At 39.2% G+C, this 25,991-nt stretch overlaps 1 protein-coding gene across 17 annotated transcripts in view; it reads left to right on the forward strand.

The window, feature by feature from the left end:
- Positions 1–25,991, forward strand: part of DNAH6 (dynein axonemal heavy chain 6) — a 359,634-nt gene that overhangs the window by 158,768 nt on the left and 174,875 nt on the right. For 16 of the 17 annotated variants that reach the window (XR_010343231.1, XR_010343232.1, XR_010343233.1 and 13 more), the window contains 9 exons: positions 1,074–1,238; positions 1,321–1,434; positions 4,455–4,580; positions 4,655–4,810; positions 5,090–5,251; positions 10,575–10,712; positions 13,325–13,492; positions 16,535–16,683; positions 18,057–18,164. Coding sequence is in view for 14 of the 17 variants with exons in the window: in XM_064377854.1 (XP_064233924.1) it covers positions 1,074–1,238; positions 1,321–1,434; positions 4,455–4,580; positions 4,655–4,810; positions 5,090–5,251; positions 10,575–10,712; positions 13,325–13,492; positions 16,535–16,683; positions 18,057–18,164 (1,286 nt within the window). In the remaining 3 variants the exon portion in view is untranslated. The remainder of the gene's footprint in view (positions 1–1,073; positions 1,239–1,320; positions 1,435–4,454; positions 4,581–4,654; positions 4,811–5,089; positions 5,252–10,574; positions 10,713–13,324; positions 13,493–16,534; positions 16,684–18,056; positions 18,165–25,991) is intronic. The other variant, XM_064377859.1, reaches the window with a different exon arrangement.

Consider the following 25,991-nt stretch of genomic DNA (forward strand, 5'->3'; position numbering starts at 1 on the left):
ATGTGTTCTGTTGTTGGAAATAGAGTGGAGCAAACTAGAACCATGTCTTATTCAACTCTCCACAAAAGGCACGCCAGTGGACTGATTAAGAGCATTGGTTCTACTATCAGGCCACTTGAACTAAGTCCTACCCTTTAATCTCATCCAAAAGATGGGGATTAGTAATTGTATCTGATTAATGGAATGATGAGCCTGTTCAGGGGATAGTATACTAAAGCAGTACCCAATAAGCACTATGGAAATGTTAGTTGCTAGAGGCAGCATCTCCAGGGCATTGCCCAGCTCCTGGTATGTGGGGAACACTAAGAGAGTGAATATATTAGCACACTGTGAGGAACCAAGTGGCTTCCCAGAGGAGAGCCACATATATGTACACATACACAAAGTCAAGTAAGATGGAAGGGGGAGTATCTTCTACATGGACATGGGTGACATTGCAGACACAGGAACTGTGCAGGGAAATGCCAAGGAATTGGGTCCAGTAAGAACACAGTGTGTATCTATGGGAACATATAAACCTTTATTTGTTCTGAATTGATCCTCTTGCAAAAGAATTTGCTCATCACTGGTGCAAAAGAGAAAGGGGAAGACCAAGGATAGAATCTTGGGAAAACATGAAATTTAAAGACAGGTTAGAAGAAGAGCAGATGAAAGAAACCAAATCAGTCATGACAGGCCATTGGAAGTCCAAAAAAATAGATACAAGAACTGAAAAGTGTCATTTGAACTTTCGAGTTGGGAGGACCTGGGTAACCTTAGTAGACAGGTTTACAGAAGTGATCGGAGACAAAAATCAGATGGCAGCAAGTATGAAAGTGAAAATAAGTGAAGAAATCCATGCAGTGCATATAGACTCCTCTTTCAGGGAGTTGACTCCAAGTGGAAGCAGTAAAATGAAGCAATAGGTGGGGCGAAAGGAGATAGCTGTATAGTGGAATATCAATAGAAGTTTCAGTATTTGCGGTCAGGCTTCAGCATTTACATAGCTCAGGATTCTGTCATGGAAATACAGAAGGTGTACAGCTTACAAGTCCCACAAAAGCTACTTCATCAATGCTCTGATTACCTTTTAGGTTAGCTTGGGGAAAGGCCTCAAGGCCCGAGGCAATGTAGAAGAATGGCTTGGTAAAGTGGAAGAAGCCATGTTCACATCTCTGCGGCGCCTGTGCAAAGCTGCCATCGCTGACTATCAGGGGAAGCTGAGGACAGACTGGGTGATTGCTGGCCACCCTTCTCAAGTAACTCACACTCACATTTCATATTTCTGAATTAATTTTCGGTGATATACATCACATATTTAAGAAGGATGTTTTCTTGCAGGTTATCCTGACCATTTCTCAAATTATGTGGTGCCGTGATTTGACCAAATGCCTGGAAACAGAAGACAGTAATCATATAGCGGCCCTGGAGGATTTTGAAAAAGTAAATTTTGAGGTGAGATCTGTGACACGGTGACATTGTTGACTTGCAAGATGGTCTTAGTGTGGGTTTTTTAAGCATGGTTAATGCAAATTCACTTTTTCAGAAATTCTCATGTGCTGACATGACTTACAAAGTTTTGGAATTCTCACTAAAATGATTTGCGTTCCACTTTTTTTAGAGACACTACTTTAATGTTTGTGTAGTATTTATATGAATACTTGTGAAAATAGGAGGAAAAACAATTCCAGAATAAAACATCAGGGTTATAATGGTTTGCAACTTTTAAGGACAAACTGTGTTCACTAGTTCCTGCATACCTCTCAGGGAAGTTTATTTAGTCCAGGAAAACCTCCAGATTCATGCCATTTCTATTTCTAGGCTTTAATTCTATTTCTGCTGTTTTGTAGAACTGTCAGGCAACTAACAAACAATAAATGATTCAAAGAATTTAAATACCATCAAGAGCTTTTAGCTATAGCTAGGAAATGCTATTTTACTAAATAGCATTTAAATAGCACTAAAACTTTATACTTGTTGAACAGCAACTCCACATTTCCCCCTCTCCCTAGCTCCCTGTAATCACCATACTACTCCTTTTCTATAAATTTAGCTATTTTAGACCTCACATAAATAGAGCATGCAGGACTTATCTTTCTATGACTGACTCATTTCATTTAGCTTAATATCCACCTGGTTCAATCATGGTGTTACAGGTAATGGGATTTCCTCCTTTTTTTTTTTTTTTTTGAGGCGGAGTTTTGCTCTTGTTACCCAGGCTGGAGTGCAATGGCGCGATCTCGGCTCACCGCAACCTCCGCCTCCTGGGTTCAGGCAATTCTCCTGCCTCAGCCTCCTGAGTAGCTGGGATTACAGGCACGCGCCACCATGCCCAGCTAATTTTTTGTATTAGTAGAGACGGGGTTTCACCATGTTGACCAGGATGGTCTCGATCTCTTGACCTCGTGATCCACCCGCCTCGGCCTCCCAAAGTGCTGGGATTACAGGCTTGAGCCACCGCGCCCGGCCTCCTCCTTTTTTTTAAGATGGAATAATAAATATTTCATTGTATGTGTATACCACATTTTCTTTTTTCTTTTTTTTTTTTTCTTTTTTAAGAAAGAGGATCTCACTCTGTCTCCCAGGCTGGAGTGCAGGGATAAAATCATAGCACCCGGCTAATTATCATTATTATTATTTTTTGTAGAGACAGGGTCTCACTGTATTGCTCAGGCAGGTCTCAAAAGCTTCCCTCAAGTGGTCTTCCTGCCTTGACCTCCTAAAGTGCTAGGATTACAGACATGAGCCACCATGCCCAGTTCACATTCTCTTTATTCATCATCCATGGATGGACACTTAGGTTTTTTCCACATCTTGGCTGTTGTGAATAATGCTGCAATGAACGTAGGAGTGTAGATAATCTCCTCTGGACTTCATTTCTTTTGGATATGTACCAGAGTGGGATTACTGGGTCATATGGTAGTTCTATTTTTAATTTTTTGAGGAGCCAGCATATTGTTTTCCATAATGGCTGCACCATGTTTACATTCCCACCGGCAGCATACCAGGGTTCTCTTTTCTCCACACCCTTGCCAACATGGGTTATCTTTTGATTTTTTGATAATAGTCACCCTACCAGTTGTGAGACAACATCTCATTATGGTTTTTATTTGCATGTCCCTTATGATTAGTGACATTGAGCCTTTTTTCATATACCTAGTTAGCCCCTTGTATGCCTTTTTCTGAGAAATGTCTATGCTAGTCCCCTGCTCATTTTTTAGTTGGGTTATTTGGTTTTTGCTATTGAGTTCTAGGAGCAATTAGACCCTTATCTTACACCATACACAAAAATCAACTCAAAATGGATTAAGGATTTAAATGTAAGACCTGAAACTGTAAAACTCCTAGAAGAAGACATAAGTGAAAATCTTTGACATTGTCGTTGGCATTGATTTCTTGGATATGATACCAAAAGCACAAGCAACAAAAGCAAAAAATACATCAATGGGATTATATCAAACTTAAAAGCTTTTGCACAGCAAAGGGAAACAATCAACAGAGTGAAAAGGCAACCTAGAGAATTAAGGAAAATATTTACAAATGGTATGTCTGGTAAGGACAAAGGCCAACTTTTAACTCCAAATTCAATTCTACTTCCAAGCAATACTATATTAAAGATTCACCCTTAAAACAGAAAAATGAAAGAGCTTTATTGAACAAAACAACTTTATTGAAATAAAACCACTCTCTCTATATATTTATATGTAAACATTCAATAAATATTTATTTACTGAATAAAACAACTTTATTGAAATAAGAGAAAACACTCTCATGAAATCCCTCAAATAAATTTCATCTCCATAGCTTCAGAGAAGAGAAATGACTCCCTAAAGAAAGTTCCGTTGCCTCTATGTAGAGGTGATCCCACATCAGGGTTGGCCTTACTAAGTGACATTTCAGCACAATGGTGCAAGGTCCTCAGAGGCACTGCTTTTCTTTGAAAAAGATTTAATTATTTAGTAAAGATCAAGTAAAAATTTAGCTCACTCTTTCCAAAAATGTTTTCGTTTATTCAGTTATTGGCTAAGTTAAAATGCTCAGATTTTCTGATTATTAATGGAAAAACCACCCCTAAAATTGAAGAGTATCACCTTTAACTACATTTAATTTTTAGGGAGAACACGCTCCTCTAGAGAATCATCACATAGTAGTTAAGAGCATGGGCTTTCCTCAAGGCAAATGTCTACTCAGGTCTCATTTTTGTTACTTCATAATTGTATGCCTGCCATCAAGTTACTTATGCTCTCTGACCTCCAGTTTCTGCAAATGTACAGTGGGGTAAAGACAGTATTTATTTCACAGAAGTCTTATGGGAATTAAATAAAAGTATTGTCCTGTTTGGTCACAGAATTATAGATTCTTAAAATTAGATGGTTTTTAGCAATGTCTCTCCAAATTAAATGGTGAAAGAGATAATGTATATATGTAAGCTGATATTGGAAAATTCACCATGACAATTTTTTTTTAATTTGTAGAGATTAAATGCCCTGGCTACAATAGTTCGAGGCAGTCTTCCAAAATTACACAGAAACATCCTAACTGCATTGATTACTATTGATGTGCATGCAAGAGATATAGTCACTGAACTCATTCAATCTAAGGTAACTATTTCATTTAAGTAAAATTACACACTTCTTTTTGAAATGAGCATATCTAATATGTATATCGCATGTAGGTGGAGACAGTTGAATCCTTTGACTGGCAGAGACAACTGCGCTATTACTGGGATACAGACCTGGATAATTGCGTGGCCAGAATGGCACTCTCTCAGTACACTTATGGCTATGAATATTTGGGTGCATGCCCAAGATTGGTTATTACTCCTCTCACAGTGAGTTATTGATCACTTAAGTTAATATTGACATGAGTGCTTTTCAATCAAAAGTCTTAAAAAGTTTTATATGACATTAACTTTTAAAAGGATTTACTATAAATACTTGTTTGTAAAGCAAAGATTTGCATTATTTAATTATGTGCATGGATCTTTTGGTGTATTTTAACTGCTATATTTTTCATAGAAAATAGTAATCCTTCCCCCATAGAAAGGAAATGACTTAATTTGTGACCTGAGTCGGTTCCCTTTGTAATGATAATTCATTGCTTTCTTCAGGATCGCTGCTATCTATGCCTCATGGGAGCTTTGCAGCTTGACCTTGGGGGTGCACCAGCTGGTCCTGCTGGCACTGGGAAAACAGAGACTACTAAAGATCTGGCAAAAGCTCTTGCCATCCAGTGTGTGGTCTTTAACTGTTCCGATGATTTGGACTACAAGGTATAGTTCTTGCATCTGAATATTAACATTAAGTGTTTTATGTGTTTTTCTCTATTTGCAACATGACATAACAAAATAAGGTGAGGATGGAGTGATCACAAGCAAGGGAAAAGAAATGAGGCAAAGAATGGCTAAAGTGGAATGAATAGAGCAAGGAGAAGAGTCAACACATAGTGGTCTGGGTAGTCTGGGTAAGAATCAAGGCTAGGGATGATTTGTCAAATGGTGAAAAAATAAAAAATCTATACATGTCAGTAAGAAGAAAGAAATGAGATGAGGTATAAGATGGAATAGCAGGGAAACCTAGGAATAAGGACTAAGCTTACGGTAGGAAATTGGCAATTCAGTGAATGGCATATTGAACATGAAATATGTGGGAGGCGGGAATTCAGGGTAAGGTTTTTCAATACAGTGGTTCTCAAACTTGTTAGTCATTGGACTCCTTTACACTCTTAAAAATTATCGAGACTTCCAAAGAGATTTTGTTCATGTGGGTTACATCTGTTGATATTTACCATGTTAGAAATAAGAAAACAAATAAAATATGTTTTATATATATTTTTATTTGTTTAAAAAGTAACAGTAAACCTAATATATGTTAACATAAACATGTTTTTGTTGAAAACCTTCCAAACAAAAAAAGTCCCACTGTTTTATATTTTTGAAAATCTCTAATATTTTCAAAATGTTACAAAAAAAATTCAAAATATGAGAGCTGCCTACACTTCACATCCTTGACCATGCTGTCAGGCTCCATAACTGTTGTCAATCTGAGAAGCATGAAATGGTATCCCATTGCATTCCCCTGGTCACTAGTGAGGTTAAATGTCTTTTCAATCTAGGATTTCTCATCTATGAAATACCTATTTTCATCATTTCCCCGTGTTCTCTTGGCTTGCTTATGCTTTTTAAAATTGAGTAGCAGGTTTTTAATATGTTTTTGATACTGATTTCTTCTCTCAGTTAAGTGTTATCTCTTAGTTCTGTCCTCTAAAAAGGGACACTGACAGCCTAAAAACAGTGATCACCTCCAGTACCCAGACTGTAGTCTTAAGTACCTGTTCCTACTAAAAGTAACCAGAGCTGGCTCTAGGATGTTGCATAAAATGAGCCTGCAACATCCTGTCCTATCTGAAACAACAACAACAAAATACCAAAAATTTATGTGATCATATTAGTAATCAGAATGTTACTAAAAGGGGTTCTTCATTGACCAAAGATGGGACAATGTGAGAATGATAATAATAACTGAAGTGGATCAAAACACATAAAACATTTTTAAATTCATTAATATACAATGATTAATGAAAAAGTATAAAACAAAATTCATTGATCACCTTGGAGGTTTCCAGAGCAACAACTTATTTGAAAAATTGATAAAGAAAAAGAATTAAGTATTTATCCTGCCTTTTCTGTGGACTGTTTTGGGGGGTAATAAAAAAGTTGATGAGGAAAATTCCTTATAGAATAATCACAATTAATAAATGCAGAAAGGATGATAACATTATAAATTGGTATTTTGCAACGTTTAAAAAATAATGTATCTAGCAATGGCCTTTATTGCTAAAACCACTAAAGACCAATTAGAAAATTTATAATGGACAAGTACAGCTAGTAATCTACTGGTCAGTCACAACTTTCACAATTAGGAAATACGTATCTCCTGTTATGATATGTAAGCTATCAATTATTCCTGTTCAAAACAATTAAACTTCAAACTTATAAATCTACTTCAGTCTCTAGTTTTCAAGAAGTACAGTGTATAAGATAAAGGAACATGTTAACACCACAAGAATACAATCAGCTAAATATGGAATCAGGGGAATTCTGTAGGGAAAAATAACTTACAGACCTTCAAAAATGAATTGCATAAAAGAGAGGGGATTCAGGGTACTGCTATAAATTTAAAGAGATTTAAGAGACACAGTAACCAAATGCAGTGTTTCTACTTTGCTTGTATCTTTATCCGAACAAACCAACTGTAAAAGGACAATATTAGTACCATTGAGAAAAATTGAACATGATATTAAATAATTATTGGATTTTTCTTTGAGTAAGTTAACAGTATTGATTTGGGTAATTTTGGGGTTTTTACATGTTACAGAGTTTATGGTGAAATAATATGATGCCTAGGGTTTGCTTTAAAATACTGTAACAACAAAAAATGTTGGAGAGTATTTTGAAAATAGCAGAATATTGGTAATTGTTACGCTGGATGATGTATACGTTCTTTCACCCGATGTCTATGTTTGAAATCTTTCAAAATATAAGGATTTTTTAAAGTAGAAATCATCACAAAATAAAATGGTAGAAATAACACCAAAACTTATTTCTAATGGTCAATTAATTGCCACACAATTCATCTCTGAAAAACAAAACAAAATAGCCCCTGACTGCTGTCAGCTGAAAGCTGACCTGTCTCAGACTATTTGCTTCTCCAGTTGAACACAAACAATTTCACAGACCACCAACTACAGACCAGGTCACAATGCATCCATTATGGAATGAGATGCCATAATCGTGTCTGAGAACACACAAGAATTCTGCCCAAACCACAAAAATAATCTAGCATCCCCCTCTCCCGGCTAACCTGTGTAACTGCTTCACCTTTACCAATGACAGCCTCAGCCAGCTATCCATCAGCCTTCTATGTAATATTATTATGATATCCTACCGGCACCTAATCCACAGTGTTGTGGGTTGAATTGTGTTCCCTCAAAATATGCTCAAGTCCTCATGCCTAGTATCTGTGAATGTTACCTAATTTGAGTCTTTATATTTGTAAAGATTCTGATGTTTAAAATGAGGTCATACTGGAATTGTATCGGCCCTAATCCAATAACTAGTGCCTTTATAAGAAGAGAAAAATGTGGATATAGACACACAGAGAAGATGGCCAAGTGACAGTATACAGGAGGTAGAAATCAGAGTGATGCAGTACAAGAAGCTAAGGAATCCCAAGGGTTGCCAGCAACCACTAGGAGCTACCAAGAGACAAGGAAGAATCCTCCCCAAGAGCCTTCAGATCAAGCATGGCTTTGCTGATACCTTGATTTCAGACTTCTAGCCTCTAGAACTGTTGGATAATAAATTGCTGCTGCTTTAAGCCATTCAGTTTATGGCAATTTGTTACAGTAGCTCTCAAAAATTAACAAAGCAAAACCTTTCTTCACTGACCCTTCCCCAGAATTTTCTAACAAAAGCCCAAATCCTCCTAATGTCCTTTTACTGAGAGAATCCTTGGTTCCCCAGTGTGTGGTCTCCCTTACTGGAACAAGTGGTAAACTCAACTGTGTTTGACTACAGGTGTGTTTCTGGTTATCTTTGACCTGTAGGCATTGACTCTGTCCTTCACGTTTGCTGAAAACAAAGAATTGGAAATTACTTGACTTGAGAAAGTATTTGTTAGCCAGTCAGTCATTGCAAGCCTTCCTGTGTTCCTGATCAATGTTTGGAACTGCTCCTTTGGCACCCTGGAGGTTTTTGCATCTGGGGCAATGGTCCATAGCAAGATTTGGTTTGGATAAGAGCAAAGCTGCTAGTATCATCTACTGAGCCTCTATGCATGTGGCACATGTACACCAACTCACCAGCCATGTCAGGGCTGGATTTCAAACCCCCCACTCTCCTCCACAGCCAGGCACAAACTGCACAGCCAGGATTGGCAGAGAAAGAGGGTCATTTTTGAAGGGCAAATGGAAATCAAGAACCAGCATGACCACAGACATGTTCTCAGAGAGAAAAATATTAGCAAAGAGTCTGTATCACAGATCAAGATCTGGAATTTTCTCTGTTATTTCCTTTAAAACTGTTTGTTCTTAAGTATCCCTTGGGAAGTCTGCATGTATGCCAGGGCTTACATGTATCCTAAGTATGAAGACCATTCCTTCACAACATGGAAGCGTTCCTCAGCTTTGTTGTACAGAATACCAACTTGGTCTTTAGTCCTGCCCGTGCTATCATTCCATCCATTCATTCCATTTCTCTTCTCTTGGCTATGTTATTACTAATTTCCTGGGACTATTTCTTATCTCTGACTAATTCCTTTTATAGAGTATCTTGTTTTATTTTAGAAATGTGTTTCCCTCCCAAATCTCTCTGAGAATTCCATTTGAATTTTGTAAAATTATTTTGTCTTCTACATTATCTCCACTTTCTCTAAAGTTCCTCATTAGTTCATTCTTCTCATTCCTTCTCTTTCTTGAATCTTACTTATTTTGGTTTATAAGTATAGATGAAGAACTAATTTAATTAGTATAAACAGCTTGTTTCACCCAAATGGCCCTTCCTTGAATGAAAGAACTACCAAGAGCTCTGTGGAAGTACAGAATGTGTGGCCAGCAGGCTTCACATGTCCCACGTAGTCCCACAGGTGCGTACCACCACACCCATATAATTTTTGAATTTTTAGTAGAGACGGGGTTTCCATGTTGGCCAGGATGGTCTCCATCTCTTGACTTCGTGATCTGCCCACTTCAGCCTCCCAAAGTGCTGGGATTACAAGTGTGAGCCACTGTGCCTAGCCTATTCCAGCTTTTTATCCAAAACTTCCTTCCTGCTGGTTTCCCTTTCCATTATGTTTTTATCAAGCAAGTACAGGTATTAAGTGTGGACACAGAAAAGGAGAGAGAGAGACGCCGATCTATCAGTCTCTCTGTGTTTTGTGGGAATCAGAGGAAGGGGAGGAAGTAGTTCAGTTGACCACCTTGAAATTTTAAAACCATTAGTTCTATTGTTAAAGAGATAGATCTGTGGTATAATGCAAGATTTGTACACATGCTTAACCAATATCTCAAGTCCCCAAAAGAAATGCAACACTTTAGATGGTACATACTTATTTTCCTCCACCATTAGGATTCTGCTGTAGAAGAAATTAAGAATCATTGCCATAATCTGCGCTGCTATGCCTTCTGCTCAGTAGTTCTTGTGTGTGTCTGCCTTCTAGAATACCTTCTAAAGATAATGAAATCTTCCATTAGTAAAATTTTTCAAGTTTTTTTAAAGTCCTTAAGTTTGTACATTCCATGTGTTAGATTATTTGGGTGTCTATTACATATTTACATAGGTGAGTGGAGTTTATAAACAAGAAGGAAAATTGGTCAGATTGTCATTTTATTTAAAAATAAAACAGATTCAAATCACTTAGACTCAAAAAGATATTTCCTCATGTAGAAAAGTGTTTACTTCTGGCAGAGTCCAATATTCACATAAAACTATTGCGTATTTGTAGATACCACCTTTTTTTACATTTCAGCTCAAAATTTAATTTTTGAAGGAGTTGAACTACGCAATACAAAGTTGAACTGCTTTATTTTGATTTCAGATGATGGGGCGCTTCTTCAGTGGCTTGGCACAGTCAGGGGCCTGGTGCTGCTTTGATGAATTTAATCGAATTGACATAGAAGTTCTATCCGTCATTGCACAGCAACTCATTACCATTAGGAATGCCAAAGCGGCAAAGGTAAGGCATTGGGCAATCGACTATCATGGTAGCAGTCCTTAAGTTTGCAATTAACTCACAGGAAGTGACATTTTAGGAAAGAGGTACTAAAAAAGTTAGGGAGGAATAGCTACACAGATTACGGGATCTCAAGGGTACCTTGGCTCTCCAGAACTAACTGGACTGGAAAATCTAAAGAGAATGAGGTCAGATGAAGATACTGAGTGGTCCTGTTACTTAAAATTTGTTTTAGCCCCTTATAAACATGTCTCTAGAGAGGGGTTTTCATATTCAGAAACTGATGGCAGTGAAGGTTGGGACCAAGTCTCTACCACTCTGTGTTGACCTTCTGAGATCTGGTCACAATGGGCAGCACTGGTGTTCAGCCTCTGCAAACCAAAACAGCACTGCTCCAAGCCCTGTGAGGGCCCCCACTACTCCCTTGGTCCTTTCAGAAGAGCCTCAGACCTCCCCTGGGTACACCAATAAGAGTTCATCCTAGCATAGCTTGGAGGACTCTAGACTCAGCTCTAGCTTCAGAGGCAGAGGCTATCTCATTGGAAGGCACCCTGGTAAGAATTGTTAAATATTTTGATTATCGCCTCTGCAAAAAAGCAAGTTATAGAACAAATAAAAAGAAATCATGACTTGGACTTTAGTGAGCTGCTAAATTGTGTAAGTCATTGTGGTATGTGCTCACACATATTTCATCTTACACCAAACCTATATGAAGCCTATGTCATTTCCCCCAACGTAATAGGTGGAAATAATTCAAAGTTAAAAAATATTTTCACGGACACCAAAATTTATCAGATCCTAAAATCTAAGCTCCCTTATCTGTACTCTCTCCTGTTCCCGCATACTCTGGGGAGGCCTATGTTAAATACAAGATCTTTAAATACAGAGATAGCATAGTCCGTATTATGCAAGTGATTATCATCTGGCTGAGCAATTCACTGAGAGCAAAGTGTATGGAGTAAGGGGACAGGGACCAGAGACAGTAGAGGCAGAGGCAGGATTGAAGCTTTGTCACTAGAGAACAGCCATATGAGGGCGGAGGAAGATAGGAGAGCATCTGCGGATAACCAGCCTCATCCTCAAGCTGCCAGTGCCAAATGAGACAGCTGGAGTAGGGTATATCCCCTGGCATAGATAAACTAAACCACAGAAATGGAGAGGTTCGCTAGCACAAACAGCCATTCAGCAGCAGCAGAAATGGTCTCCAGTTGCACCACACATTCTCTCCTCCAGGCTGTGGCACATCACCCTACTCCATCTTGGTCTTCCCCTGTGTTCCTCATTCCTGTTAATAGCACCCTCATCTAGTGGCCCAACTAGAAACCTAGAACTCACCTTGGAATTGACCCATCACTATCAGTCCCAGAATCTAAGCCATCACCAAATCCTGTTAATTTTATCTGTGAGATGCTTCTCCCCACTTACACCTCTTGAATTCTGGCTCTCATGTCCCCAGTGATCGTTCCTCACTGGTATCCCTGTCTGTAGCCTGTCTAACCTCTTCGCTGCCAACTTTAATTCTATCGATCTACTTAGGAGTCTTCTCTGCTTCCCCCAAAACATGGGACAAAATCTAAATTCCTTAGTTTTAGATTAGCAGTAAACAATCAAGATGCTTAGGCCCAGCCTAACTATACTTTCTGGAACTTTGCCCTTTAGCAAAGTGAATTGCTGGTCATTTCCGGAACGCCCAGTGATTTCTTGCTCCTGCTCCCTTTTCCTGGAATGGTGCCCCTGTTCTCCTACCTGAAACATCCTTCTTCCTTCTTCAGATCCCAAGCAGGTTGCCTGCTACCCCCATAGGCTTTGCACACACCTGCACTGTAGCGTATGTTGCACTTTGTGATCATGGTTTCCAGGTTGATTGCAGACAGCAAGCCTGGGAGTTTCTGGAGGGCTCAAGAGTGAGGATCCTTCAGCTGTGTGCCTCCATGCCTCACCTAGTGCCTCACCTGCAACAGGTGCTCAACAAGTGTTTGCTGTTGAGTAAAAGTGGAGGGGAGATGACAAAAACTGTGACAGTGGGGCCTCAACAACTCAAGAACTAAGATTAGGTTGGAATTTCTTGGGGAATACCAGAAAGTGGGACTGGAGAAGGTTTAATGGTCAGGAAATCTAAGATGAATAGAAAATTAGCAGGGCATGGCAGGGCATGCCTGTGGTCCCAGCTACTGGGCAGGCTGAGGTAGGAGGATTGCTTGAGCCTAAGATGTCAAGGCTGCAGTGAGCTCTGATCATGCCACTTGCACTCCAGCATAGGAAACAAAGCAAAACCCTGTCTCAAAAACAAAACAACAACAACAAAAAAAATTAGAAAGTTGAAATAAAAAGTCTCAGCAAATGTTCAGGCCTAGAAGATCTTAGGACTTGGCCAGGAAGGAAGAGACAATTTGGGCAAGGCAGATGCAGAGAGGCAGAAATCAGGAAACACTGAGCCCAGAAGAGATGTGAAGTAGGCAGGACAGAATCAGAAATGTTCCCTGTTGTGCAGCAGCAGGATTCAGTAGTCTTTGCTTCAGTGCTTCATTACATGTGTCTCGTATTCAAGTAATAATTAGGTCAAAAGTTTTACAAGTGTCTGGAGGAGTGTTAACTTATACTTTATCTTTGAACAGCTCTCTAGATTCATGTTTGAGGGGCGGGAAATAAAGTTGGTGGTGACTTGCGCAGCCTTCATCACGATGAATCCTGGTTATGCAGGCAGAACCGAATTGCCTGATAATTTGAAAGCCCTGTTTAGACCATTTGCGATGATGGTTCCAAATTATGCCTTGATTGCAGAGGTGAGCATCACATTATGAAGCAGCAGAAATGTAAACTTCTTTCTTTTATTTACCATTCAACTCTATCAAGGTAGAAAGTTTCCGTTATGAATGCCCCTAGTAATGGTTATCCATTAATAAGTGTGGATATGATTGTTGCGACGTGGAATGTTAAGTTCTGCATGTTTGTTGTTCACTGCTATATCCATAATACCCAGAATGGCATATGGAATATAATAGGCCCCTAAAACCGGAAAGAATCAATGAATTTAATTAACCAGTTCATTGGGGTTTTTCAGTTCCTCTCTAGGAATTGAAATGTCCGAATTGGTTACAAAAACACAGATTATTTTTATTTCTCTTTGCACATTATTTTTTACTGGAGTCAAGGAATGTTGAGTAGAAGCCTCACTATGATAGGTGGAGATGGTTTATAAGTCTGTATCAACTTAGTTGAAAAATAGTAACCATTAACAAATTAATTCTTTATAATTGTGTTTGTTTTTTCTGTATCTAATTAGTCATCTTTCTATTTAAACTGGGTTTACATAGCCAAGAATTTAAATGCTAGCCAAAAATTGATGTGTTTAGCCAAGCACAGTGGCTCAGACCTATAATCCCAGCACTTTGGGAGGCCAAAGTGGGAGGATGGCTTGAGCCCAGGAGTTAGAGAACAACCTGGGTAATATGGTGGAATCCCATCTCTACCAAAAATATAAAAATTAGCCAGTCCCATAATGTAGTCACAAAATAAATAAATAAATATTTAATTAGTTAAAAATAAAATAATTTTTAAAAAAAGAATTGATATATTTAAATGTTGTACTTTAAAAAAAAAAAAAAGAAAGAAACCGGGTCTCACTATGCTGCCCAGGTTGGAACCAAATGAAGCTCAAGCAGTCCTCCCACCTCAGCCTCTAAGTAGCTGGGACTACAGGCACATGCGACTGCATCCAGATACATTTTATGCATATTTTTCATGGCACTTTTTATTAGGTTATAATTTATATACAATAAAGAGCACAGCTCATAAGGGTGCAGCTCAGTGAATTCTTATGCATGTATTCATCTATGTGACCACCAAGACCAAAATATAAGGCGTTGTTAGGACTCCAGAAAGCCCCTTGTATGCTCAGTGCTGCATTTCATAACAAGGGACACTACCCCTTTAGGATGGAATTTCTCAGAAAGCACAGATCACTCCTTTAGCTAATAAATTCCTGTGATAACAGCTAATTTTAAATATTCTTCTAGGTGAAATAAAAGTAATTGCTTAAGAATAGATTGTGCCAAAGCCTATCATTAGAAAAATTACAACCTATATTAGTGTATTCGGTCTTTCTTGCATTGCCATAAAGAAGTACCTGAGACTGGGTAATTTATTAAAAAAAAGAGGTTTAATTGGCTCATGGCTCTGCAGGCTGTACAGAAAGTGTGGTACTGGCATCTGCTAGGCTTCTAGGGTGGCCTTAAGGAGCTTTTACTCATGGTGGAAGGTGAAGCGGGAGCAGGCACTGCACATGGCAAAAACAGGAATGAGAGAGAAAGAGTGGGTGGGGGGTGCCCCACACTTTTAAATGACCAGATTGCAGGAGAACTCACTCACTATTGCAAAGCAGCACTAAGCCATGGGGGATCGAGGATCCACCCCTATGACCCGAACACCTCCCATCAGCCCCCACCTTCAGCACTGGGAATTATAATCCAATGTGAGACTTGGATAGGGATAAACATCCAAACTATATCAATTAGAATAATGCTTACAGCAACTCAGGGGTCCCCCATACCCACTGTTGGCATGGTGGGGTTGGGAGGCAGTTAAGGCAGGTAGTATCTTGACCCTCTCTACAAACAGGAACAATAAATGACTTGCTCATTGTCCCAACCTGGTAAGAAAAAAAAACAGGTTTAGAGCCCAGTCCAACATATTGTCCACACCTCGTGCTTTGTCCTATTGTTATATCACTCAGTAATAGATGGGACAAATTTAAAAGTCTAGTCTTCGAGTGCTGTTCTTACTACTTTTAGAGTTTAAATGAATTAGATTCTGTCATCAAAATTTTTTTTTTCTTTGAGACGGAGTCTGGCTCTGTCGCCCAGGCTGGAGTACAATGGCACGATCTTGGCTCACTGAAACCTCCTCCTCCCAGGTTCAAGCCATTCTCCTGCCTCAGCCTCCCAAGTAGCTAGGATTATAGGCTCCTTTCACCAAGCCCGGCTAATTTTTTATATTTTTAGTAGAGATGGTTTCACCATGTTGGTCAGGCTGCTCTCGAATTCTTGACCTCAAGTAATCCACCCACCTCGGCCTCCCAAAATGCTGGGATTACAGGCATGAGCCACTGCACCTGGCCTGTCAGTAAATTTTTTTAATCACCTACTGTGTGCAGAGCACTATCCTAGTCAGCAGGGATAGAGCAGAAAACAAAACAGACACCAGTAAGAACTCTGCCTTATTCCAAATTCCACATCTAAAGCCAACTGCAGTTTTTCAGGCAGATTATAAATAGAAAAAAGGTCCACAGCCAGCTTCACTGTCAAAGACACTAAGCATCATCTGATTAATGTAACCAAGGATGCAGAAACTTGTCAGAAGAAAGGCAGAGGAGAGGCTGACAATCTGCATGGCTTCCCTTGACTCCTAGGGAAACTAAGGGAGCTGGTGGCAATCACTGTCCACTAGGGTGGCGCTCCTGTCAGATCAGAGAAGCTCAATTCTTGCTTTTGTACTTGGGCCTAATAACACCATCAAACTTTCATGACAGGAACATTTTCAAAAACTGAGCTCTTCTGCTCCTTGAACCAAATGTCCCCAAAGCTACATCTTCATCTGTAGAAGGAAAACAGAATCAGTGCCTAGGTATACCCCATACAATATTCTGCCTTCTAGTTTCCTATGGCACAGAAAGCCTTTTTCCCTTCAATCTTTATGTTTCTTTATTAAATGACATAACAACTTGGGAAGGTATAATGCTTAAAGTCAATTTTGAATATGTTGGTATCATGCAGATACATTGATATCAATTCAATATAATAAGCATTGCATTATTTTTTCTATTCTAGGTAATTCTATATTCAGAAGGATTTGAATCCAGTAAAACATTAGCAAGAAAAATGACTCAGATGTATAAGCTTTGCAGTGAGCAGCTGTCTCAGCAAGATCACTACGACTTTGGCATGAGAGCTATGAAGTCTGTCCTGGTCATGGCTGGGTAAGAAACCAAAGCAGTCAAGAGTGAAATCCCAAACCATGTGATCAAACACATTAAATGGGTAACTCAGGAAAGGCTCTCAGAGAGATGCCTGGCACACAGCAAGTGATTAATAAATGTTGGCTGCTGCTGTTGTCATCATTCTTATCTTGACACTCCCATGACAAAGCGACACAGGTTCTCTCCCCTCATCCCATGATAGTTCTTTACTGTGAATCCTCACATGGTTATCCTCAATGGAAACTGATCCCCAACTAGGCTTTGGATAACATTCACTTCCCCTGAACTCAAATTCAGACATTAGGTTTTTGTGTACAAAGCCTTTACCACCATAAGTTGGTGTGACTAGACTTAAAAGTCACACTGTCTGTTATGCATATGCAACAAGGCCAGTCATACATGTTGCCTGAGAAAGCCTCAGGAGTGTAAAGAAACTTCATTTCAATTCAGTGCAGCTTATGTCTTAGATTTCACCTTTGTCTTTGTAATGGGGTCCAAGCCTAAGCTTCTTTCTAGTGTCTAATAAACAGTCTTTCCTCTTTTCAGGCCCCAACTTTTCTCTTTATAACTTCTTCAAACTACTATATCTGGAATCCCCCAACTTGTTCAGAGCCTCTGAGATGACCTATTTTCTCTCTAGTCCTTCCTCTCAGGCCCTGGCTCATTGGCTCAGATTCTGCACATCCAGGAACCCTCTGCCTGGCTCCTGTATCACTGGGTTCTGCACAAATCTCCCTGCAGTTTCCTACTCACTGTTCTTTTAACCTCTCAGATATAATATGTCCCCTCTTTACAGGATGTCTATTTAAGGACTAGGAATACTAAGAAGTTTGGATAACACTTGCACTGAAGGAGCACAGCCACAGTCCAGTGGGTCGTAGAGACAGACCGGTGTGCAGTCACATAGGCTGCAATTCAGGGAGGGCAACAACAGGGCCGCACCCACCCGAGGTTCACTGAGAAGGATAGAGGACAGGAGCTTTCTAGAGAAGGGAGTCACTAGGCTGGGTTTTGAAGGGGAAATAAGAGCAGGCAAAGAACAAGGCAAGATATTCCAGGCAGAGAGAAAAGAAAATCACAGGAATAGGAATCATTGTGGTGTATTCAGGGAGCTATAAATTCAGGTTGAATGAAATTGGGATTGGGGAGTGTGTTGAGAAGATGTCCTTGTCATTCTCCTTAAGGCTCCATAGCCATTGCAGGCTTTGTCAGTGTGCTCTGATGGAGATGAACGCTGAGCACACAAGGGAAAATGATCCTCTCCTTCTAGCAGGAATCCTCAGAGGAAGGGCTCTGCCCTTCCCACAGGTTTAGAAAATCACGTTCAACCTTATATTCTTGTGATATTATCCAAAATATTCCTTTGAATTTAGATCTTTAAAAAGAGAAAACCCAAACCTAAATGAAGATGTGGTGTTGATAAGAGCTTTACAAGACTCCAATTTGCCAAAATTTCTCACAGATGATGCTCTTCTGTTTAGGTAAGTTTCTGGACATTGCCAAGTAAAGCATGGCTATCATGTAGAAGCAAATGGTAGTCTTATCTTCAATTATTTCTTTCTCTAACGAGCTGAAAACTTTCTCATCTTTTCTAGAGAAACTTATCATGTAGTTTAAAAAATACTCTTAAATATACTAAAGTTTGGGCATAATTTCAATCATTTATGTTTTTTAATCAAAATATTAATCACCAGACTATGTGCTATACAAATTAGCATTTGGCCATAAGTTACTGATGTAAGAGAAGTTTCTGACTCAAAAAAAGTCAGACCTGGGTCTTAACATAAATATGATTGTTTTTATCCATTTCATTGTTTGTTATTTAATTTTACATTTCTCCAAGTTACACATGTATATAGTACATGGAAAAAGAAAATAGTTTCATAAATTGGTCTCAGGGAAAGCAACAGTCCCCAGCCTTTCACCAACTCCCACTTTCCAAAAACAATCATTTTCCAACTCTTTTATTTAGTTATTTTGCTATCCCCCTCCAAACTTCTTAACACTACCTTTATGCCATTTCTTTTTTTTTTTTTTAACTTATTTCAGTAGTTGCCCTAGATTTTGCAAGACACATTTACAACTAATCTAAGCCCACTTTCAATTAACACTATACCATTTCATGGGAAATGTGAGCACCTTGTAATAACAATCCATTCCTCCCTTCTAATTCCTCCCTTCCATCCCTTGTGACATTGCTGTCATTCATTTTACTTATACATGAGCATACAAAAGCATATATATTATATACACATAGGCATACATAATTAAATACATTGTTGCTATTACTATTTTGAACAAACTGTTATCTGTTAGATCAATTAAGAATAATAAAAAGGTTTTTTTTGTTGTTTACTTGTTTTTTCGCTTTGTTTTTTTGAGACGGAATCTCCCTCTGTCGCCCAGTCTGGAGTGCAGTGGCATGATCTCGGCTCACTGCAACCACCACCTCCCTGGTTCAAGCAATTCCCCTGCCTCAGCCTCCTCAGTAGCTGGGATTTCAGGCACATGCCACTAGGCCCAACTAATTTTTTTTTTTTTAATTTTTTTTATTTTTAGTAGAGACGGGTTTTCACCATATTGGCCAAACTGGTCTTGAACTCCTGACCTCAGGCAATCTGCCCCCGTCAGCCTCCCAAAGTGCTGGGATTACAGGTGTGAGCCACCACACCCAGCCAAGAAAAATGAAAGTTTTTATTTTACCTTCAATCATTCCTTCTTCCGTGCTCTTTTTTTTAGGTAGATCAGAGTTTCTGACCTATGTTATTTTTCTTCTCTCTAAATAACTTCTTTTAATATTTCTTACAAGGCAAGACTACTGACAACAAATTTTCTCGATATTTATTTGTCTGAGAAAGTCTTTATTTCTCCTTCACTTTTGCAGGATAATTTCACAGAGTACAGAATTCTAGGTTGGTAGGGGTTTTCTCATATGTTTCACTCCATTCTCCTCTTGCTTGCGTAGTTTTCTGAGAAGTCAAATGTAATTCTTATCTTTGCTTCTCTATAGGTAAAGTGAGTTTTTCTTTCCTTCTGGCTTCTTTCTATATTCTTCTTTATCTTTAATTTTCTATGGTTTTAAAATGACATGCCTCAGTATAATTTTTTGATATTTATCCTGCTTAGTGTTTTCTGAGTTTCCTACATCTAAAGTTTGGTGTGTGACATTTATTTGGGGAAATTCTGTCATTATTCTTTCAAATACTTCTTCTGGGACACAGGGAGGGGAGCATCACACACTGGAGTCTGTTTCGGGGGACTAGGGGAGGGACAGTGGGGGGATAGGGAGTTGAGGAGGGATAACATGGGGAGAAATGCCAGATATAGGTGACAGGGATGGAGGCAGCAAACCACATTGCCATGTATGTACCTATGCAACAATCCTGCATGTTCTGCACATGTACCCCAGAACCTAAAGTGCAATTATATATATATATATATATACACACACACACAAATATTTCTTCTGTTCCTTTCTCCCTCTCTTACCTTCTGGTATTCCCATTGCACACATGGTACTCCTTTTGTAGCTGTGCCGTGGTTCTTGGGTATTATGTTGCTTTTCCAGTCTTTATTCTCTTTTCAGTTTCAGAGGTTTCTATTGAGGTACCCTCAAGCTCAGAGATACTTTCCTCAGCTGTGTCCAATCTACTAGTGTCTATCAAAGGCATTCTTCATCTCTGTTATAGTGTGCTGATTTTTTATAATGCATTTCTTTTTGCTTCTTTCTTTGGCTTTCCATATCTCTGCTTACATTGCCCAACTGTTTCTGCATGCTGTCCATTTTATCCATTAGAGCCTTTCACATATTAATCATCGTTGTTCTAAATCCCTGTCCGATAATTTCAATATCCGTCCCATGTCTGGTTGTACTGCTTGCTCTGTCTCTTCAGATTGTATTTTTTACCTTTTAGTATGCCTCACAATTTTTTCTTGATAGCTGGACATGATGCAGTGGTTAAAAGGAACTAGGACAAAGGTAAATTGGCCCTAAGTAATGTGGTATGGTGCAGCAGGAGGGAAAATGCTCTATTGTCCTAGGATTAGGACTCAGTCTTTTAATGAGCCTATGCCTTTGAATTGTAAGCTTCATAAGTGTTTCTCAGTTTTTTCTCCCCCTGTTAGGTGATACAGGTTGGCAGAGTGCCCTAGAGTTGGGTTTTTCCTTCTCCCAGTGAAAGGCCAGAGCCAGCTGGAGTTGATATTTCCCTTCCCCCAGGTCTATTAGGCTCTGACAAAACTCTAGCAGGTTAGGCTCTGGTTAACTCTCCTGGCTTCTTCTTAGGAAGAGCAGTGCTCTTGCCTATTTCAGAGTGGTTTCTTTTCCCCTCCCCTGCCAGAAACATGAGGGAATTTCTTTCTTTCTTTTTTTTTTAAATGTGATTTTTTTTTTTTTCATTTCCAACTCTTAAGTTCAGGGACGCATGTGCAGGATGTGTGGGTTTGTTACATAGGTAAACGTGTGCCATGGTGGGTTGCTGCACAGATCATCACATCACCCAGGTATTCAGCCCAGCATCCACTAGCTATTCTTCTTGACCCTCTCTCTCCTCCCACTCCCCACCCTCCAGCAGGCTCTTGTGTGTGTGGTTCCCCACCATGTGTCCATGTGTTCTCATCATTTAGCTCCCACTTATAAGTGAGAGCACACAGTATTTGGTTTTCTGTTCCTGCATTAGTTTACTAAGGAAAATTGCCTCCAGCTCCAGCCACGTTTCTGCAAAGCTTATAATCTCATTCCTTTTTTATGGCTGCATACTATTCCATGGTGCATATGTATCACATTTTCTTTTTTTTTTTTTTAAGACAGATTCTCGCTCTGGCACCAGGCTGGAGTGCAGTGGCATGACCTCTGCTCACTGCAACCTCCGCCTGCCGGGTTCACGCAATTCTGCCTCAGCCTCCCGAGTAGCTGGGACTACAGGTGCATGCCACCACACCCGGCTAATTTTATTTTTATTTTATTTTTAGTAGAGATAGGGTTTCACTATGTTGGCCAGGATGGTCTCCATCTCTTGACCTTGTGATCCACCCACCTTGGACTCCCAAAGTGCTGGGATTACAGGCGTGAGCCACCACAACCAGACTGTACCACATTTTCTTTATCCAGTCTACCATTGGTGGGCTTTTAGATGGGTTACATGTCTTTGCTATTTTGAATAACGCTGCAATGAACATACATATGCATGTGTCTTTATAATAGAATGACTTCTATTTCTTTAGGTATATACCCAGTAATGGAATTGCTGGGTCAAATGGTAGTTCTGTTTTTAGCTCTTTAGGGAATCACCAAACTGCTTTCCACAATGATTGAACTAATTCACACTCCCACCAACAATGTAAAAGCATTCCTTTTTCTCCACAACCTTGCCAGCACCTGTAGTTTTTTGGGGTTTTTTTTTTTGACTTTTTAATAATAGCCATTCTAGGATGGGTACAGTGGCTCACACCTGTAATCCCAGCACTTTGGGAGGCCGAGGCAGGTGGATCATTTGAGGTGATCCAGCCTGAGACCAGCCTGACCAATATGATAAAACCCCATTTCTACAAAAAATACAAAATTAGCCAGGCGTGCTTGCACACGCCTGTAATCCCAGCTATTTGGGAGGCTGAGGCAGGAGAATCTCTTTAACCCGGGAGGCAGAGGTGACAGTAAGTGGAGATCATGCCATTGCACTCCAACCTGGACAACAAGAGTGAAACTCTGTTTCAAAAAAATAATAACAGTAATAATAGTAATAATAATAGCCATTCTAAATGGCATGAGATGGTTTCACATTGTGCTTTTGATTTGCATTTCTCTATTAATCAGTAATGTTTAGCTTTTTTTATATGTTTTTTGGCTGCATCTATGTCTTCTTTTGAGAAGTGTCTGTTGATGTACGTTGTCCACTGTTTAATGGGGCTGTTTGTTTTTTCCTGTAAGTTTGTTTAAGTTCCTTATAGATGCTGGATATTAGAACTTTGCCAGATGCATAGATTGCAAACATTTCGCATGATGGGATTTCTCTCAGATATTTACTCCAAGAACCTGGTTGAGCTCCTAGAGGTAAAACTCACAAAAGATGTGCCCCTCCACCCTGTGACTGGATGCCTCTGGAGTTTTTAACTCTCAGACATCTGCACATCTAGCCTCAAGCAGTTTATCAATTACAGTTCACATTTTCCTACCCTGACACTGGCTTTCATACTAGTTTGCTGTGATCCCATGTATGTGAATGTCTGTGTCTCTAATGTTGAGGGCAGAGGTATCTACAGGCATACCTCATTTTATTTCACTTATTTTACTGCACTTCACAGATATCGTGTATTTTACAAATTGAAGGTTTGTAAACCTTCATCAAGCAAGTTTATCGGCACAGTTTTTCCAACAGCTTGTGTTCACCGTGTGTATGTGTGGCACATTTTAGTAATTCTCACAATATTTCAAACATTTTTATTATTATATCTGTTGGATCTGTAATCAGTGATCTTTGATGTTGCTATGCAGTTGTTCTGGGAGCACCACAAACTGCACCCATACATGACAGCAAACTTAACTGATAAATGTGTGTGCTCTGTCTGCTCCACCGACAGCCATTCTCCCATCTCTCTCCTCTTTGGGCCTCCCTCTTCTCCGAGACAATAATATTGAAGTTAGGCCAACTAATGACCCTACAATGGTCTCTAGTGTTCAAGTGAAAGGGAGAGTCACACATCTCTCACTTTAAATCAAAAGCTAGAAACAATTAGCTTAGTGAGGAAGGCATGTCAAAAGCCAAGACAGGCTGAAAGCTAGACCTTTTGTGCCAAACAGCCTATTGTGAATGCAAAGGACAAGACATTGAAAGAAATTAGAAGTGCTACTTCATTGAATACATGAATGATAAGAAAGAGAAAGTAACCTTATTGCTGATATGGAGAAAGTTTTAGTGGTCTGAATAAAAGATTAAAGCAGCCACAACATTCCTATTAAGCCAATGTCTAATCCAGATCAAGGCCCTAACTCTCTTCGATTCTATAAAGGATGAGAGCCGGTGAGAAAGCTGTGGAAGAAAAGTTCAAAGCTAGCAGAGATGTGACTGAATTACTGCAATCTCATAATAAAACTGCATGGATGAGGAGTTGCTTCTTATAGATTAGCAAAGAAAGTCAGTCTTTGTTTGTTTGTTTGTTTGTTTTGAGATGGAGTTTTGCTCTGTCACCAAGACTGGAGTAGACTGACACAATCTTGGCTCACTACAACCTCTGCCTCCTAGGTTCAAGCAATTCTCCTGCCTCAGCCTCCCAAGTAGCTGGGATTACAGATGATGCCATCACCTCGCACTAATTTTGTATTTTTGGCAAAGACAGAGTTTCACCATGTTGGCAAGATTGGTCTTGAACTCCTGGCCTCAAGTCATTAGCCTGCCTCAGCTTCCCAAAGTGCTGAGATTACAGGTGTGAGCCACTGTGCCCAGCCAAAAGTAGTTTCTTGAGGCGGGATCTACCCCTGGTGAAGTAGCTAGCTTCAAACTTCTTTTCCTAGCTAGCTTCATGAAGTTTCCTTCATGAAGTTGAAGCAAAGAAGCTATTTTCATAACATAAGATACAAGGTAAAGTAGCAAATGCTGATGTAGAGGCTGTAATAAGTTATCCAGATCTAGCTAAGAACACTGATGAAGGTGGCTACACTACGCAACAGATTTTTAATGTAGATAAAACACCATTCTATTAGAAGATGATGCCATATAGGACTTTCATAGTGAAAAAGGAGAAATCAATGCCTGACTTCAAAGCTTTAAAGGCCAGGCTGACTCTAGTCAGGGGCTAAAGCAACTGGTGATTTTAAGTCAAAGCCAGTGCTCATTTACCACTCCAAAAACCCTAGGACCCTTAAGAATTACACTCAGTCTACTCTGCCTGTGCTCTAAAAATGAAACAACAAAGCCTGGATGACAGCACGTCTGTTTAGAGCATGATTTACTGAATATTTTAACCCTTTTCCCATTTGCCCCAAGAGTACTCACTGGCAGCACTTGGCAGCTGCAGAATTTAACCTGAGATAACTTTGCCATGAAATATCTCACTTTTATTATTATTTTCACGTTGCTCTAGTATGTTGACTTTGGAAACAAAAGACATCATCATTCTATAGCATTCTTTTTTAGTAGTGGTATTTCCACTTACAAAACATAGTAATTCTTGATCACTAAAAATATCAAATCCTAGAAAGCATAACATTTCTATGCATGATGTTACCATCTTTTTCATAATTGTTGGCCGAAGTTTCATCTGATGAATCTGATTTTTCCAAAATAGATGACTCTGATGATTTGGATGATTCTAATGTTAGTTCTGTTTAGAAATAACTCTAAGAACAGTTTTATATTTTATTTTCACACTGAAAAGCAGTCAGATTTGCTTCGGCCTCAAAGAGCATGTTTATGTAAAATTAAATGAGTACTGGCAACAAGCTGCCCTTTTTTGTTCTAAATGAGAAAAAGGTTAAACCCACCATTGAGAGCTATTGCTCAGAAAAAAAGACACTTTCAAAATGTCACTGCTCATTGGCAATGGACCTGGTCACTCAAGGCCTCTAAGAGAGATGTACAAGATGATGAATGTTGTTTTCATGCCTGCTAACACAACATCCATTCTGTAGCCCATGGATCAAGGAGTACTTTCAACTTTCAAGTCTTATTATTTAAGAAATATATTTTGTGATGCTATATCTGCCATAGATAGTGATTACTCTAATGGATCCAGGCAAAGTTAATTTAAAAACCTTCTGAAAAGGATTCGTCATTCTAGATATCGTTAAGAACATTTATTATTCATGGTAAGACAGCATGCCAATGTTAACAAGAATTTGGAAACAGTTGATTCCAACCCTTATGGATGATTTTGAGGGATTCAAGACCTCAATTGAGGAAGTGACTGTAGAAGTAGTGGAAATAGCAAGAGAACTAGAATTAGAAGTGGAACCTGAAGACGTGACTGAATGGCTGCATTCTCATGATCAAACTTAAATGGATGAGGAGTTGCTTCTTATGGATTAGCAAAGAAAATAGTTTCCTGAGATGAGATCTATTCCTAGTGAAGATGCTGTGAATGGTGTTAAAATGACAACAAAAGACTTAGACTATTACGTAAATATAGTTGATAAAGCAGTGGAAGGGTTCAAGAGAACTGACTTCAATTTTGAAAGTTCTGCTGTGGGTAAAATGCTGTCAAACAACATCACATGCTACATAGATACTTTTCATGAAAGGAAGAGTCAATGAATGTGGCAAACATTATTGTTGTCTTGTTTTAAGAAATTGCCACAATCACTGCAACCTTCAGCA

Source organism: Aotus nancymaae, unplaced genomic scaffold (assembly GCF_030222135.1).
Source record: "Aotus nancymaae isolate 86718 unplaced genomic scaffold, 86718_ANA_hifiasm-v0.15.2.pri h1tg000017l, whole genome shotgun sequence".
In the NCBI taxonomy this organism is placed as follows: Eukaryota; Metazoa; Chordata; class Mammalia; order Primates; family Aotidae; genus Aotus; species Aotus nancymaae.